A 15,349-nucleotide genomic window follows, 5' to 3' on the forward strand; every position below is an offset into this window, starting at 1 on the left:
TTCCCCTCCGCAATGCCATTTAATGGTGAGGTATTATCTTCCAACCTTGTCTGACGAGCCACCCTTGAAGGCATCTTCATCATCTTCTTCAATGATCTTCATTGGTTTCGCTGCTTTACGCCCTTTATCTGACTTGCTTTTGTCATCAGAGTGTGTCTGCAAAACAAAGTTCACACAACATGAGCAATTATGAATGAAATACTACCTGGTGAATTCCAGTGCTTATACCTGGAATCGATGCTTTTAGGAGTCAATCATAAGTGGACAACGTTAAAAAGAGACAAATGGAATCCAAAATGTTTTGTGATGTGTAGCTTCTTTATGCAAAATTAACCATCCAATCCAAAATGTCTGACAAACAGTTCTTCTCAAAATAATTTTATTCAGAGTGAGACTAAACTTATGTGCAAACAACAGTATGCTGCCTTTGTGATGCACTTTAAAAACGGGAACACACTGGCAATGTGAGCAATGTATGTCAGATCCTCAAAATCTAAGCACAAAGTGTTGAAAGGAGACATATTTGAAATGCATGTTACTATCGGGAGTAAAGAGTGATTTGTCTTGACTGACCACATCCTGATAACAAGTGTAACCAGGATCTTTCACCCAAAAACTAAAATGTACTACTTAACAGTTTTGGGACCCACTTACTTCCTTTGTATGGACAAACAAAACTCATCTACTTTTGTGCTGTACAAAAGAAAATATATTATATATATATATTTTTTTTTTTTAGTTTACTTTAACAACAGAAACAGACCACATGGTTATTTTATGCAGATTACAGCTGGTATTAAGAGATGCATTTTCATCGAGCTGATCAGAAGTGGACAGTGCTAAATACAGGTGTCAATGGGGTTTGAAATTGTAGTGTTGACGCTCATGTGAATGAACAGCCACAAAACATCGCCTAATGACCGAGTACTTAATCATTGCGGGACGTGTTGTGAGAACGCACACCAAAACAAGGAATTAAAACATTGCTCCGTTGTACCAAAACATATGAATTACGGTGAAAAATCACAGATGCTTTCTTTATCCTTTAATTTCCTGTCCTGATTGCGTGGAATCTGCATAACACAGGATCTTTCAGTTGATAGCAACTGTGTGCTGCACTCGACACTGCCCCAAAAGTGATGTACAGTTTGCCAAAATAAGGGGAAATCTGAACAGAAGCGGTCACAGGAGACATATTTAAAAAGCAATTCAATACCAGCTGTAACGCAGTATGAATCTCAGCTGACAGCTTATGACCAGATCACGGAAAAGCCAAGGCGTAAACAAGACCACAAATGTGTGTGTATATACTAACCTGATCTTTCCCCTTGGCCTTCTTTAGGTACTCCTCAACTGCATCAACAGCCTGCTGGAAGCGCTTGCCTTTGTTGATCTTGATCATCTCCTCTTTGTGGGGGTGGTAAGGCTTCAGCTGCTCCACCTTTATCCAGGCGCTGAAAGGGCGACGCATATCAAAAGTCAACATCTGCTTAGCTTAACCTTTCAAATCCTCCGCAAACAAGAGGAAGTGATGGTAAAAGACTATGATCATCTCTGTACTCACTGATCTTCAGTTCCAAAAAACTTGACAAAGAAACATTTTTTGCCTCGTGGCTTTTTCAGATCCTTCGGAGGACTGACGACCTGAAAACACAAGGGTAAGAGATCAGTAAAGGAAACCACTGAACACATTATCCACAACAGTCTGCTGATACAGAAGCTGTAGATCTCAGTGAACTGTTTTTATTAAGCATTTGAACGTTTAATTTGAAGCATTCTTGCTTTGGTTTGAATAAATCGACTAAAAACGCTTTCTAATTAAAAAAATAAAAAAAAATAATAAAAATAGAAACCTTTAAATGCAAGAGCCAACAGCTGACCTCACAAAAACAACAGGAGTTTAACACGTGAAAAGATCTTACCTTTCCTGGCCAAGGTGGATAGCGTCCAAGTTTACCCCTGAAATATATAATGAGAAGATAAATTCGTATTTTTAATAAAACGTGACACGATTGAGCGTTTATTAAATGACTGACACCGTGCCTCGAATCAAGCTAACGCTAGTTTGTAGCGAAACCAGTTTCGACCGTGTAAGAAAACTGTCCCCTAACTGAACTGAAGCTTTTATTACATTCATTGTTTATACAATTACATATCTAAAAGTAAGATGAAACTTCCCTTAAGCGTTAAACAAACTAACAGCACGGGTTTTTCCTTAAAAAGCATTTAAGTAATCGTTAGCTTGTGTGCTAAGCTCTCTCTCAAGCCTTCTGCTCAGTGTTTGGCTTGACGGCACATAAACTGGGCCATATGCTAGATTTTTAACAAAACATTTTATTGCAGCCACGACAAAATGCCTTTCACGTGCAAGAAAGAGTATTCAACCTCGACGTGATATTAAATCGTGAAAAGTTAAAATTGTTATCTTACCAAACCAGATCCCCGATCCTTAAATGCACGGTCGCCATCTTAAACTGTTAGCGAGAAATGTCGCACTGAATGCAGGGAATGAACACACCCACTACACCCATCTACCCCTACTAGCGACGCGATGCAACGCGGCGCGATGAAGTAGTGTGCGCTCTTGTCTCGTTAAACAGCTGTCGCTACAAGCGTTGTACTAAACAGCAGGGGGCTATGATATGAAGGAGAGCTTTAAGCTTGGGAACAAATTTTGGGACAAAGAAAAAATGTTTTGACTTGTGTAAATAATAATAATAATATATAATAATAAATATCTGTTTATTTGGGAAAAAACCTGTTTTTAATTTAGCCTTACAACAGACTGCCTTTGCTGCTTAGTGATGTAAAGCACACTGTGTCAGCATTTGATAAAGCTCATGTGAAGTTACAAAATGTACATAACTGAGTCTATCAAAACATTTTCAGTCTTTTTTTTTAATATTTGTGTGTATATTATTTGAGAGCCATTTAAACCATATATGAAGGTTTTGTCAACTAAAAAGTGATCGCAAAGACATTTTGTGCTTTATTACTTCACGATAAAGATGAATGGAAAAAACACAGTAATCAGATTTATCCACATTTAATTTTTTAATCTTAAATCAAACATGAAAGTAGAATAATCTGACACAAGTAAAAACTGCATAAAGAGAGACTGATAGGGGTTACTTTTTCATTAAGGCACACATTTTATATGCGTACATTAGATCAGATTATGGTTAAACTGAAATAGATTTCAGTAAAACATTCTCAGTGTCTCGTCTGCTAATCTTCAATGAAGATTCATAGTTATAGTGAAAGAAACATTAACCCAAATTCACAACCGGAACCAAAGGAACACCCTTTTGCATTGATATAAGAATGCAAGTGAAAATAAATGCACACTGTATCGAGTAAGTGAATATAAAAAGAGATCTTTGGGAACACAAACAGCATTTTTACTTAAGATCTTAAACCAAGTAAACAGAATAGGACATTTGATGTTGGTTTTCTGCTGAATGGATTTATTTGACTCTGCCTGACAGCATGAGACCGAACTCCTGGATGCTGATCTCTTTGTTCTGATATTGTTGCAGCTGACGGTTTGTGATGTTTCCAGCTCTAAGAGACTCTTCAATAGAAAACTTCTTGCCCGATTTTCTGTCATGAAGAACGGAGGACTCGCCATTCGGACCCTTGACTGTGATCTCCTCCCAGTCACATTCTTGACTTTGAAGGTTGACGAACATTTTCCAGTCGATTAGGCCGAGCTTGTAAGCCTCCTCAGGCTTCATCTCCTTTCCGGTGTCTGGATCGATGACGACAATGGAGCGGCGGAGATGACTTTCTCGCTGCTCCCTCTTCACACTCATCATAGACAGACTCTTCTGAAGCTTTTCGATTTCTTGGTCTTTCTCCATTCGGATGCGCCTGAGTTCAGACAGTTCTCTTTGCAAGGATTCCAATCGAATTTCCAGGTTCCTGCTGTTTTCCACTGCAGAAGACTCAGTGATGTGTCTTGTTTCTTTTGATGTGATCTGGATTTCGGATTGAAGCTTCCTTATTTCGTTCTGTAGGCGCTGGTTCTCCTGCTGTAACCTGTTGCTTTCATCACGAATGTAGTCGATTTCTTTGGATGATTTTGTATTGGTGAACTCCACCTCAGACAGCTTAGAGCTTAGGCTGATAATCTCTTGGTCCAGCTCACGACGTCGCTTTTCCTCTTCTTCAAGGCTTTTCTTTAGCCTTATAATGTCCATCTCGGCCTCTGGGTCTCGTTCGACTTGAATCTTTTCGGTCCGCACAACTTTTTCACGCACTTCCGTTCGATCGAGTATTTCCTGCTTTTGCAACAAGACATTAAACTCCTTTTCCAAGAGCATACGCTTGTGCCTCTCCTCTTCAACCTGAAGACGCAGGATGGAGTGCTCTTTTTCTTGTTGAGGGTCTTGCTGGAGAACAACCTTCTGCTTTACTGTAACCTTTTCTCTGTTTTCCTTGTCCCTGATCTCTAATTCATTGAGCCGCACTCTCAGCCTCTGGATTTCAAGCTCAGCTTCTCTACGGGATTTTCGTTCACGTTCCAGCTCCTCAAGCTGAATGTCAAATTCTGTCTTTTGTTGCTGCAACCTGATCAGCTCCTCTTTCAAGATCTCTCTCTGTCTCTGCTCATTGTTGATGTTTTGAGTGAAAGTGTCACATTCAGACCTCAAGACTGGATCCTGCTCCATCTTCACTACTTGTTGCTGGACAATCGTTTCCCTCACCTGTGACAAGTCGATCTTCTTGAACCTGATCCTTTCTTCATTGGAGGCCCTTTCGTTTTCCAGGTCCAAACGTTTTCTTTGTTCCTCAGCCAGTTTGCGTTTGAGACTCTCAATCTCCTCCTTGGTTTTAGGATCTTCTCTGTATTGCATGACCTCATTTACTATCTCTTTGGTCTGAATCTGAGGTTTGGTGTCTTTCCATCTTTGGATCTCATCTTTGAGTTGGAGGATCTCCATCTCAAACTTCTCTGTTTGGTGGGTTTTGTCCACAATTTCATTCCTGAGTTTCTCCAGTTCTCTTTCGGTTTCTGGGTCAATCTTGTACTTGATGACCTCTTTGATGGTCTCCTTGTATTCAATTTGTGGGCCTCTGTTTCTTAGCATTGTCAGTTCATCCTGGAGGCTCTTCATCTGGAGCTCTGAATCTCTGTATCTTCTCTGCTGCTCCACCAGGTCAAGTCGAAGATTTGCCACCTCCGCTTCCGCCTTTGGATCAGGTCGAACAATCTCACGCACCTTCTCCTGAATGATGACCCTCGACTTCTCTTCCTCCAGGCTGGTAATCTTGCGATGAATGTCGGTTTTCTCTCTCAGCAAAGAGCTACGCTTGCTTTTTTCATCTTCATATTGTCTCCTCAGGTTCTCCACCTCTCTCTCCAAAGCAATATCTTTCTCAACTTTCAGTACTTCTTTGATGGAGATCTTTTCCTCAGCCATTGCCTTTTCCTTGTCAAGACGCCTCAGTTTCTCCTGCAGGAATCGAAGCTCGTCCTCGAGTTCCTTTCGGCTGTTTATTTCTGTTTGCTTCCTGTCAAGCAATAGTCTGTAGTCGCTCTCAAGCTGAGGGTCATTCTGAACCTTAATGACTTCCTCCTCCCTGATGATTTCCTGCTCCGTGTTTTTCTGCTCTGCAAGAATAGTAACATGCTTTTGAATCTGAATGATTTCATTCTCTCTGATCATCTTCATCCTCTTGACTTCCTCTAGCTCTTCTCTCAGTCTCCTGAGCTCTTCCTCCTGTCCCCTGTCTCTCTCAATGCGGAGGACCTCTTTGACTGTATACTGCTGAGCTCCTTCTTTCATTTCGGTCTCAATCCCACGCAGCTTTACACTGAGGGTGTCCAACTCGCTCTCTAAGACACGAGTGGTCCTGCTTTCTTCTAAGAGCTTCTGCTGAACCCGATGATATTCTTCATCAAGTTGAGGGTCATGCACCTGTTTGATAAGCTCTTTCTTGACAATTGTGTCCTGTGGTTTCTGGCCCTCCAGTAAATAGATGTCACTCTGGACACTCTGAATTTCTCTTTCCAGTTGGTCTCGCCGCTGAATTTCTTCCTGAAGCTGTTTTTTGATTCTCCAGGGCTCTTCTCCTGGGGCTGAGGATCTCACCGTCTGGACATTTTGCTGGATCACTGTAACTTCTGGTTGCTGTAATGAATTGCAAAAAATATTGAATGTGTCTAAAAGCAAAAGCAATGCTTTTGTCATACTATGCTTATTTTTATGCATGCTGTAAGTTGCAATGTGTTTTACCTGGTTCAGAAGGCTTTGAGCAAACTCCAGGTTCTGCAATCTCTGCCTGTTCACAGCATTCACTTCAGTGAACTTGGCCTCAATTGCAGATTCCTTTAAAGCACAACAATCATGTTTAAACTTTACCAGTCAGAAATAATTTCATTACAAGGCGTTAAAATGTACTAATTACTTATTTGCTTTTTGAAAATATTCACCTCTCTCTTCACTTTCAAGGCAGGAGATTCAAGTCTGCTCCTTTTGTATGTCTGAGGAACCAAGCCATCTTCAAGGTCAAGGATTGATTTAAACCGCTCCGCTTCATTTTCATAGTCCTGAAAGCCACGACACAAAGGAGTTCACATGGCTTTGCATAAACACGATAGTAGGATAATGCTCTGGAATACGGTGATTATTTTACCTTGACTGCTTGCTGATAAAGCTGTGCATTTCTAGACACATTGTTCAGGTCTGATTCTTTTCTTGTGATGTCAGAGAGCAGATTCTGTACATTTCAAAGATAGCTTGGGTAAATAAATGCAATTTGTAACATTATAATTCCATTATTGAAATGACAGAAATGGCTAAAGTCTCACTCTTTGACTTTTCAGTTTCTCTTCAATCTGTCTGATCTCATCAGTTTCACGTGGCTCATAGTTTGGTATTCGAGAAAGCCAGCTGTTGAGGTTGTCATAGTCATTGTGGTAACTGGCGTAGGCCGTTTTGGCTCTTTGCAGACATTGTAATCTGTCAAATGAAAACATTTTAAATAATTTGAAAAGATGCTGATATTTTGAGATGAAATACTCTTTCTGTAGGACCTATGCTACTGAAAAAAATTATGTATTTATATTAAATAAACAGGATAGCACTTTACAATAGAGTTCAGTTCATTAACATTTACATGCATTAGATTTCCCAATAACAAATTTACAAATAAAAACAAATTAATTAATGCTGTTCTTGACAAATAATGCATTAACTAATGTTAACAAATTCAACCTTACAGGAGGTGCAACCATAAACATTAATAGTGAAATCAGTCCTAGTATCGTAATCACAGCACACAGTAAACTAAATAAAACTAATCCGTGGAATTATATTCTTTAGTCATTTTTTAAAGCACATTTCCATTTAAATAACTTGGATATGAACTCACCTTGCTTCAGCCTGTCTGTTCAGGTTGTCAAAGCGCTTGGAGAGTTTCTGAACATCAGCCTCTTGCCTCTCAATATCAGGACAATGTTCTTGCACTTTGTTGGCCATATTGCTGCAGCTGGCCTTGGCATCTCTCAGGTTCTGCTCAGTATCTGTGACAGTAGATCTTTTGCTCCTCAGCTCAGATGCAATGTCCTGGAGATAGGAATATGTGAGGCATGAGTCCATAGTGTATCTTGGGAAAAAAAGATCAAGAAAAAAAGTGGCATGGATTACTAAACTTACCGCCAACTCACGCTGGGTCTTCTCCAGTGAGGCGGGGTCGGATGGGGCGACCTCCTCTCTTGCCAGCTTGTTTTCATAGGTGGACAGCAGAGCTTTGCCATTCTGCAGAGAATTCTCCAGCTGATAGGAGTTCTGCAGTCTACAAAAGTGCAATGTTTAGACTCACATTTCAAGCTCTCAAAGTATGACTTCCATTGTAAAAAAAGGAAGTATACTTACTTGTCATCAGCACACTTCAATAGCAAATCAACTTTATTGTATTTTTTGTTAGCCTCGTCCACCTTGGAGTAGAGCTGTGGTGCACTCGCACATTTTGGAGAGGATTTGAGGAAAGTCTCACCCTCCTTTACTTTTGCAGACTTTTCTGGCTCTATCTTACGAACAGCAGCAGCAATGTCCTGTGAAGAAAATACTGGATTAAAGCATCTGGTCATAATAGCATTTGCCACTGAAACACAGGATGAGAAGTAGTACTTAAGGTTTAAACATCAGATTCTCATTCACGTTCAAACATTTAAATCTACTGTTTTGTTGAAAGACAATAAAATTTGTGCAGTTACTATATTTCACCTTTTATCTATGAAATGCGCACAGAAGATTTAAACTAACATTTAATACTTTTAAAAAGATGTTACAAAAGACAATTGAGAACTACTCTACTAATGTAACTGAAATATCTGCTCAAACTTAATTTAATAAACATTATTAGAATGAAACCCATTATAAAATGTACCTTTATTCAGAGACATAACACTCTGATGCATGATGTCCACTACGAAATACATACCGTACTTTCCGGACTAAAAGTCGCACTTTTTTTCATAGTTTGGCGGGTCCTGCGACTTATAGTCAGGTGCGACGTATTTATCAAAATTAATTTGACATCAACCAAGAGAAATTAACTAAGAGACACGAACCAAGAGAAAACATTACCGTCTCCAGCCGCGAGAGGGCACTCTATGCTGCTCAGTGCTCCTGTAGTCTACACTGAAGACATAGAGCGCCCTCTCGCGGCTGGGGACGGTAATGTTTTCTCTTGGTTCTAAATGCGACTTATAGTCCAGTGTGACTTATATATGTTTTCTCCCTCATTATAATGACGTATTTTTGGACTGATGCGACTTATAGTCCGAAAAATACGGTACTTAAAAAAAGACAAAAAACACCAAACTTTCTACCTTTATGTCCTGTAGCCTGTCAGCGCTATCTTGCACAGGACGTGTCTGCTCCAGTGGGGGACGCACACGAGAGTAAATGGCCTTCTCTTGCTTATCCAGATCACTGACCACTTTATCCAGTCCTGCCATCAGTTGACGGCATTGCTGCTCTTGTTTATCTGAGGTTTGAGAAATGAATGAATTGGGTATTTTACTCTCTTTAGGAGAGCTCTGCATATAAGTTTATTATAACATAAAGACAAACCTTGGCCTCCTGTACTCTCCTTCTTCAGCTCTGCCAGTCGTGTCTGTAGTGCGGATCTGCTGCTGGCTACTTTCTGTTTGATACCTTTGTGCTGGTTTATTAGACTGCACAGATGTTTTCATATTAGACACATTTGTACGTGTATACATTACAAATCACATGCACAGATCAAGGAATACCCACTTATCAGCGACGGCCACGGCCTCAGGGTCGGTCGGTGGGATTGTGAAGCACACTGCTGGAACATTCATGGTGTGACCATTTGCGTCCTTCACGTCCCATTTGGAGCCATTGTTCTTGAGTAGGGTGTACCGCTCCCCTCGCAAAATTGAACCCTGTGTCATACAAAATAAGCAAAGTGAGCTCTCTTAGTGAGCTAAAAGAGCACACATTCTTAAAATAAATGTGAAATCTGTACAAAATCCCTTGCACACGTCTCTAGAGGTTTATATGAGATGAATCGTTTGGGTGAAGGCCGTCTTAAGGATTTAAATACATTAGATGGGGGAATCCAAAACATGAGCGGAGACGGAGTGTAAAGTTTTTATGTGCTTACTCATGATAATAGCTGATGTTTCTCTGACTGGTATTAGTGGAGCGCTAAGCCACGTACTTCATTTCAAACTCCATACCTCAGTAGTCTCATAATCACACAGAGCCTCGGTAGGGAGCAGTTTCTGAGGAGTCTCCCTGCGGTACTTCAGAGGGAGCACCTGCACGCTGCGCTTCTGAAGAGATTTCAGTCGCTCGTCGAAATGGTCCATGGCCTTTGCCTGATCCTGTCATTACAGAGACAGCATTAGATAGTGAAGACACCTTTAAATTCACTAAACATTTCATCAAGAAAAACAAATAGTAGAGCATGGCAAACTAAAACCATGTGTTTACATCTAGGTCAGCAATCAGGCCCTCCATCTGGTACATGTCTTTAAACTCAGGATTATACTTCTGGTTGATCTCGGTTTCCAGACGCTTCAACAATTCGCTGGTGTCCCTTGCATCCTTGTGGAACTGGAAAGAAGAAAAAAAATGCAACTTAGCAAGACTGACAGCAAACGTGAGGAAATCTAGGAAATGATGAATAATGCAAACTGACTTTGTGATAATCATCCATGTTCTTGAGGTGGTTCTCTTCACAGATCAGCAGGTTGAGGTATTCCTTCCAGTCTGCATGTACGGCCTCCATGTGTGCCTAAATACAAGACTTGTTTTAGAATAAGCATATACTGCAATGCCACTGTGATGTATGCATAATTAATCATTTATATAGAAAGGGATATGACTCATCACTGATTATATTTAATTAGATTTTTTTATTAGTTATGCACATTGAAATAATGTTTAAAGTTATTCAGTTTATTAACAGTTACGGCACTGTACTTTTTACGTAATGTGTGCTAGCCCGATGGTGTTTTTTCTTTCTACATTATTATGCTTTTTTTTTTTTTTTTACATGCCTCAAGTTCAAATTCTGCAAGATTACCCCAAACACCCCAGTTAACAAAACCTAAACTGATAACATATAATAAGACAACAAAATGAAATACCCAGGAATATAATAAAACATTAGAACACAAATACATTTAAAAAATAATTAATTCAATCACTAATAAAAAAGTTTGGCAAAATGTATACAGAGTCAGCCAGTACATTATCCAAAAGGCACATCAAATGTTTTTAAGAAGCCTGTGGTTGAGAATCTAACTAAACACCTCTTTAATCCACATATCAATTATGGTGGTTATTTTAAAGCATGAAGCAGATTATTGTGCTTCAAAGAGATTATATATATGACATTTGCTGTTCATCTTAACTATACTCAGAGAAATATACGTTTAGTGTTGCCATAGTTCTTATAGTATCTTATAGTAATATTACCTCAATGACATTTTTTCCCGGATGGTTCTGCTCAATAAGTTCCTCTCCGTCTTCATTCAGCTTGGTGATGGTTTTCTCCTTAGACTCCAGACACTTGCTAATGAAGTTCTGACGAAGATGTCATGTACAAAGCAGCTTGTTAAAAATATATTGATCAAATGTTTCTGTTGCATTTCAGTAATATAATCCGATAATTTGTAGGAGGTTAGAATCATTAAAGCATATTTAAAATGTAGCCGTAGCCTTAGTACCATCTAGAATTACGCTTCGTTTTTGTATTACTTATCATTAAAGAGATGTTCATTCAGAAGCCTTACCTCGTACTGCCTCTTGCGGGCAGGGTAGTCCAGGTTGTTGTCGCTCCAGTCATATGTGGTTCGCTCATCAGCTTGCTGCTCCATCCAGTAGAGCTCGCTGGTGCAGCGCTGCATGTAGTCCCTCAGACTGAGCAGGTTCTTCTGACGTGCAGAGGAGCTCGCCTGAGATGGACATGGTTAAATCCACAGGGTTTTGAGACACGAGAACTGACAACTTACTATAAACTTCAGTGTTCATATCTAGGTCGAAAATGAGAAAATGCAGAAAGTGAAATCTCACCAGTAGTTTGTTGTACTTCGCCTGCTGGCCATCCGGACCGTCCTGTTATGTAAGAAAGCAGATGAGTCACAGATGTCATTTGCATGATTGTTCGAAAGAGTCAACTATACTTATTTTTTTTCAGCACTGGATTTTAAATAGCCAGTTAAAAAGTACCCGGTCTGCAGTGATGTACGGAGCCAGTGCCTCGACTTCGCTGTGGAAAATATTGTGCTCCTCCACTTCATCCTCGACGGTCAGCAGATCTTGTCCGTATCCTTTATTGTTCACATTTGCCTACATCAGAACACATTCAGACATGAGACTGACTGCATTTGAAACCATATATTCAAAGGAAAGATAGCGAGGTACGCTTAGATACACACCAGTTTCTCATCGACTATCTTTCCCCAGTTGACTGTGGGAACCTGCTCCGTTCGCGTGCTGTTGTAAATGCGATAATGCTCATCGCGGAGCTTCATCACACGCGCTCGCAGCTGTTTCATACTTTTCCATTGAGGAGAAAAAATGAGTCATCCACAATCCCAAAAGCATTCACAGCATATAATTCTGCCTGCATAAAGCATGAGATGCTATTGGACATTACAGTTTAAAGGTGACTTAATAGACAGAGTAGTGATGTTAGTACTCACTCCTTCTCAATCATCTCAGCTTGAGGATGCTGCAAACGAGAGGCTTGGTCTGCATCTCCATCCAGATTATTCAGCAGCTCCAGTGAGTTCAGGATCTTCTTGTTGGAGTCCTCTTTGTACAGGGGCTGCTTGCCTTCATTGATCTTCTTGATATCCTGGAAACAACAATGAGCAACACAACTGAGCATTGTAATGTATCTATAGTTAAAGAGATGCTTCATTCACATGTTTATATATATATATATATTTACTAACTCTCTAGATTTCATTTGTAATCCACAAAAAGAGATGTTCTGTATTTACCTTGTTGAAATTCAGTTCCGTCTCAGCGATGTTCTTCTCCACCTTGTCTGCATTCTTCTGCAACTTGTCAATCAGGGTCGCCAAATCAGTATCAGAAAGTCTGAGGTGAGATAACGGGAAGTTTTTGTGGCAGCAGTTTGATATAGGCTCAGTGAGCCAAATATACACATTTCAGTTAGCATTTCCCAAAATACAATTGCAAATGTAGTAGGTTTGTTAGGCTGTATCTCTGGATCTAGGACAGAAGCACCTCACTCCACTTTTCTGTCATGCTGAGATGCTCTGAATATAAATACCGGACTTAAAACACTTTCCTTCATCTGGCATATCTGGCACAGTTTCACTTTCATTCATCTGGCACAGACTTCAGATCTGTTAGGAGAACCATGGTGCTAACAAAAATGTTCTCTTAGCTGAACCAGTTCTGAAAAAACGCTGTTTAATATTACAGCAGCCTAGCATTGTTTTTAGTGCATTCTGTGAATTCTAGAGAAATGACATTTGTCAGTGCATGGCAGACATGACTAAACTTGAGCAGAAATGAATTACACGCCTTGGGCCGTATTTGTCTAAAGGACAAGGCATGCCATCTTAACAGTATGAATCATTAATAATGAGGTTAATGCATTTTAATGGCAGTTATAAATATCTCACACCATGTCCTGTCAGAAAATACAATATAATTTTGTCTTCATTTACAGTTTTGTGTTCACTGTAGAACTGAGCTATGAGTGAGGTATGTAAATGAGTCTGATAATTAAAACAAGAAGGTGGTTTTAATGAGGGCGTCAGAATAGAAACTCAAACGGGTCTAACAAGTTTTACTAATGTGTCACAATGCATGCAACAAAAGATAAAAAAGACTTTCTGTGTCGTCTTATCTGAATGCATCTGTATGTGAAACCCATCAAACTTCCATCATCAGGGTGCCGAAACACAGCCGGACTGTTAAAGCATGAGATTAAGTAACATATGTTGTTGTATTTTTTCTATTTACACAACACAGACAATGGGACAAGCAGCGAGATTCAAACTTTTGCCTACATGAAATGATTTAATCTGATTTGAGATGAAGTTCTGGGTGTGGCAAGTAATTATTTAATGCTTGCTTCCCTTCCCTAGAGGTGTTCCTATAGTCAAAATGTAAAAACATAAAAGAAGAAATGTATGCATGTTAAGTACAGTGCTATGAACTTGCCTAAGGTTTTGTCCTTTTATGCCCAATGCAAACAAACTGCCCATATCTCAGTATGCCATGCCTTGTTTCTGTCAAAAGCTGACAGACAAGTCACAAAACTTGGCACTTTTGACACTGAGTGACCCATTGTGCATAGCGCAGTCAAACAACACCCAAATATGACCTAAACGGAAAACTATGTGTTTAGAAAAACCTCTTTTTTTTGTACATATGTGACCAATAAAATCATCCTGACTCACACTGAAACCGTATTCCTAGAGTAAAACCCTTGCACTGCTTTCACAATATTAGTGTCCGATACTGAATCCTGCTGAAACGAAGCTGAAATGAAGCCAGTCTCATCTCTCAATTCATCAGAAGTTTATGCTTGTTTGAACTTGATTTCACTTCTATCCTTAACAAGTCAGCTTTCTTTAAACATTCCCTGCATCATTTGACTCCATCATTTTCTGATACACATGTAATGTGAGAACTATAAACAATAAGAACAATGTTGAGTATTGTAAAACTATTATAAATTACTAATGCACATTTCTGTAATATGCATTTCGCAGTTACATCACTCAACCCTGTTCAGTACAGAATAACCAAAAACTACTTTTCTATTTGAAGTCTCTTCTTGTACTGTCTTGTCTGCACTCAAACGGAGTGCCAGAATTAAAAGATCCGTCTGAATGTTATGTTCATCAGAACGAAATTAGGGTCAAGACATAGACCAGAATCTATTTACGTTCAGTGCACACATTCAACACATACACTCCCTCGGAATAAACATTTTTCCTACAGTTGAAAACCATACATAAAAGTTATATTTTAATAGTTTTGGAACTAGCACAACAACAACAACAAAAAAAAAAAGTTTTATGTGAACTGGGAGAAACCCAGGCGAATTGCAGAGAAACCACACGATGTGTATATCAGAGAGAAAGTTATCCAACCTGTTACAGCAGTGCCACTCCCTTACTACAGTAACCTCAAGTCAAGCAAGCGCTCGAAATAACACTCGAGCGCTCCGTAATGACGGAGCGAAACAAAACAAAGCAGAGTGAGATTGATTCGGTCGCCACCGACCTTTTATCACCGACGGCCACGCCGTTCTTTCCAGTCTTTCTCTTAAACATGATGACAGTCGCGGAGTCTCTCCACAGTTGGGGTCCCACTCTGCTGATGTCTGTCGTTCAACTACCTGACGCGTCTTCCAGGACAGGTACACCTCACATACAACGCCCACAATGAACGAAACAGCAACTACCCTCCCACGAGCACGAACACGAGCTCTCACTGCCCGTCGAGATTAGCCGTGCTTTTAACATCAAGTCCATTTAAAAGTGCGGGCAGGTGTCCGCCTCTTTCTAAGAGACATACCTGCAGCCTATCCAAACAGAGGCGTCGTCCCTTTTCTTCTTCTGTTTCGTGGGGTAGATTCAACAGGTTATTCCGTCTAGAGAGCAAACTTGTACTCAGCAGTGGGCTGTTTCATTCAGAAAAGTAAACAGCAACAGTAACAGCAGAGTTTTTACTGTGATTATGTAGATTTAATAATATTGTTATTTACTGTGGTCATGGCCAGTGTGCACATAAGGCTCTCTGTCCACATTTACAATAGCTTTGGTGTCTCATGACTTATGAGACTTATTCTGTATGCTTATATATAT

The 15,349-nt window shown here is 39.8% G+C and overlaps 2 protein-coding genes across 6 annotated transcripts in view; both read right to left on the reverse strand.

Annotated features, from left to right (window-relative positions):
- LOC127951181 (cytokine-like nuclear factor N-PAC) overlaps positions 1 to 2,628 on the reverse strand; it is a 53,077-nt gene extending 50,449 nt beyond the window's left edge. For 3 of the 5 annotated variants that reach the window (XM_052549005.1, XM_052548970.1, XM_052548942.1), the window contains exons 1-5: positions 2,431 to 2,560; positions 1,923 to 1,959; positions 1,565 to 1,644; positions 1,316 to 1,454; positions 46 to 156 (exon numbers count right to left, since the gene is read on the reverse strand). In XM_052549005.1, the coding sequence (XP_052404965.1) occupies positions 46 to 156; positions 1,316 to 1,454; positions 1,565 to 1,644; positions 1,923 to 1,959; positions 2,431 to 2,468 (405 nt within the window). In that variant the 5' untranslated portion in view covers positions 2,469 to 2,560. Of the gene's footprint in view, positions 1 to 45; positions 157 to 1,315; positions 1,455 to 1,564; positions 1,645 to 1,922; positions 1,960 to 2,430 lie in introns of all 5 variants that reach the window. The other 2 variants (XM_052548980.1, XM_052548950.1) reach the window with 2 other exon arrangements.
- Positions 2,629 to 3,035: 407 nt separating this feature from the next.
- On the reverse strand, positions 3,036 to 14,999 carry LOC127951249 (periplakin). Its single transcript, XM_052549072.1, has 22 exons — positions 14,766 to 14,999; positions 12,497 to 12,596; positions 12,194 to 12,348; positions 11,927 to 12,047; positions 11,718 to 11,837; positions 11,562 to 11,603; positions 11,282 to 11,443; positions 10,965 to 11,072; positions 10,183 to 10,278; positions 9,975 to 10,097; positions 9,719 to 9,865; positions 9,270 to 9,421; positions 9,087 to 9,190; positions 8,843 to 9,000; positions 7,884 to 8,062; positions 7,665 to 7,803; positions 7,381 to 7,574; positions 6,818 to 6,968; positions 6,643 to 6,726; positions 6,440 to 6,556; positions 6,243 to 6,335; positions 3,036 to 6,137 (listed from the first exon to the last, which is right to left on the reverse strand). Exons 1-22 carry the CDS (start codon positions 14,813 to 14,815, stop codon positions 3,468 to 3,470), a joined length of 5,265 nt encoding a protein of 1,754 aa, XP_052405032.1. The 5' UTR covers positions 14,816 to 14,999; the 3' UTR covers positions 3,036 to 3,467.
- Between the last annotated feature and the right edge of the window lie 350 nt (positions 15,000 to 15,349).

This window comes from Carassius gibelio, chromosome A3 (assembly GCF_023724105.1).
Source record: "Carassius gibelio isolate Cgi1373 ecotype wild population from Czech Republic chromosome A3, carGib1.2-hapl.c, whole genome shotgun sequence".
Taxonomy (NCBI): domain Eukaryota; kingdom Metazoa; phylum Chordata; class Actinopteri; order Cypriniformes; family Cyprinidae; genus Carassius; species Carassius gibelio.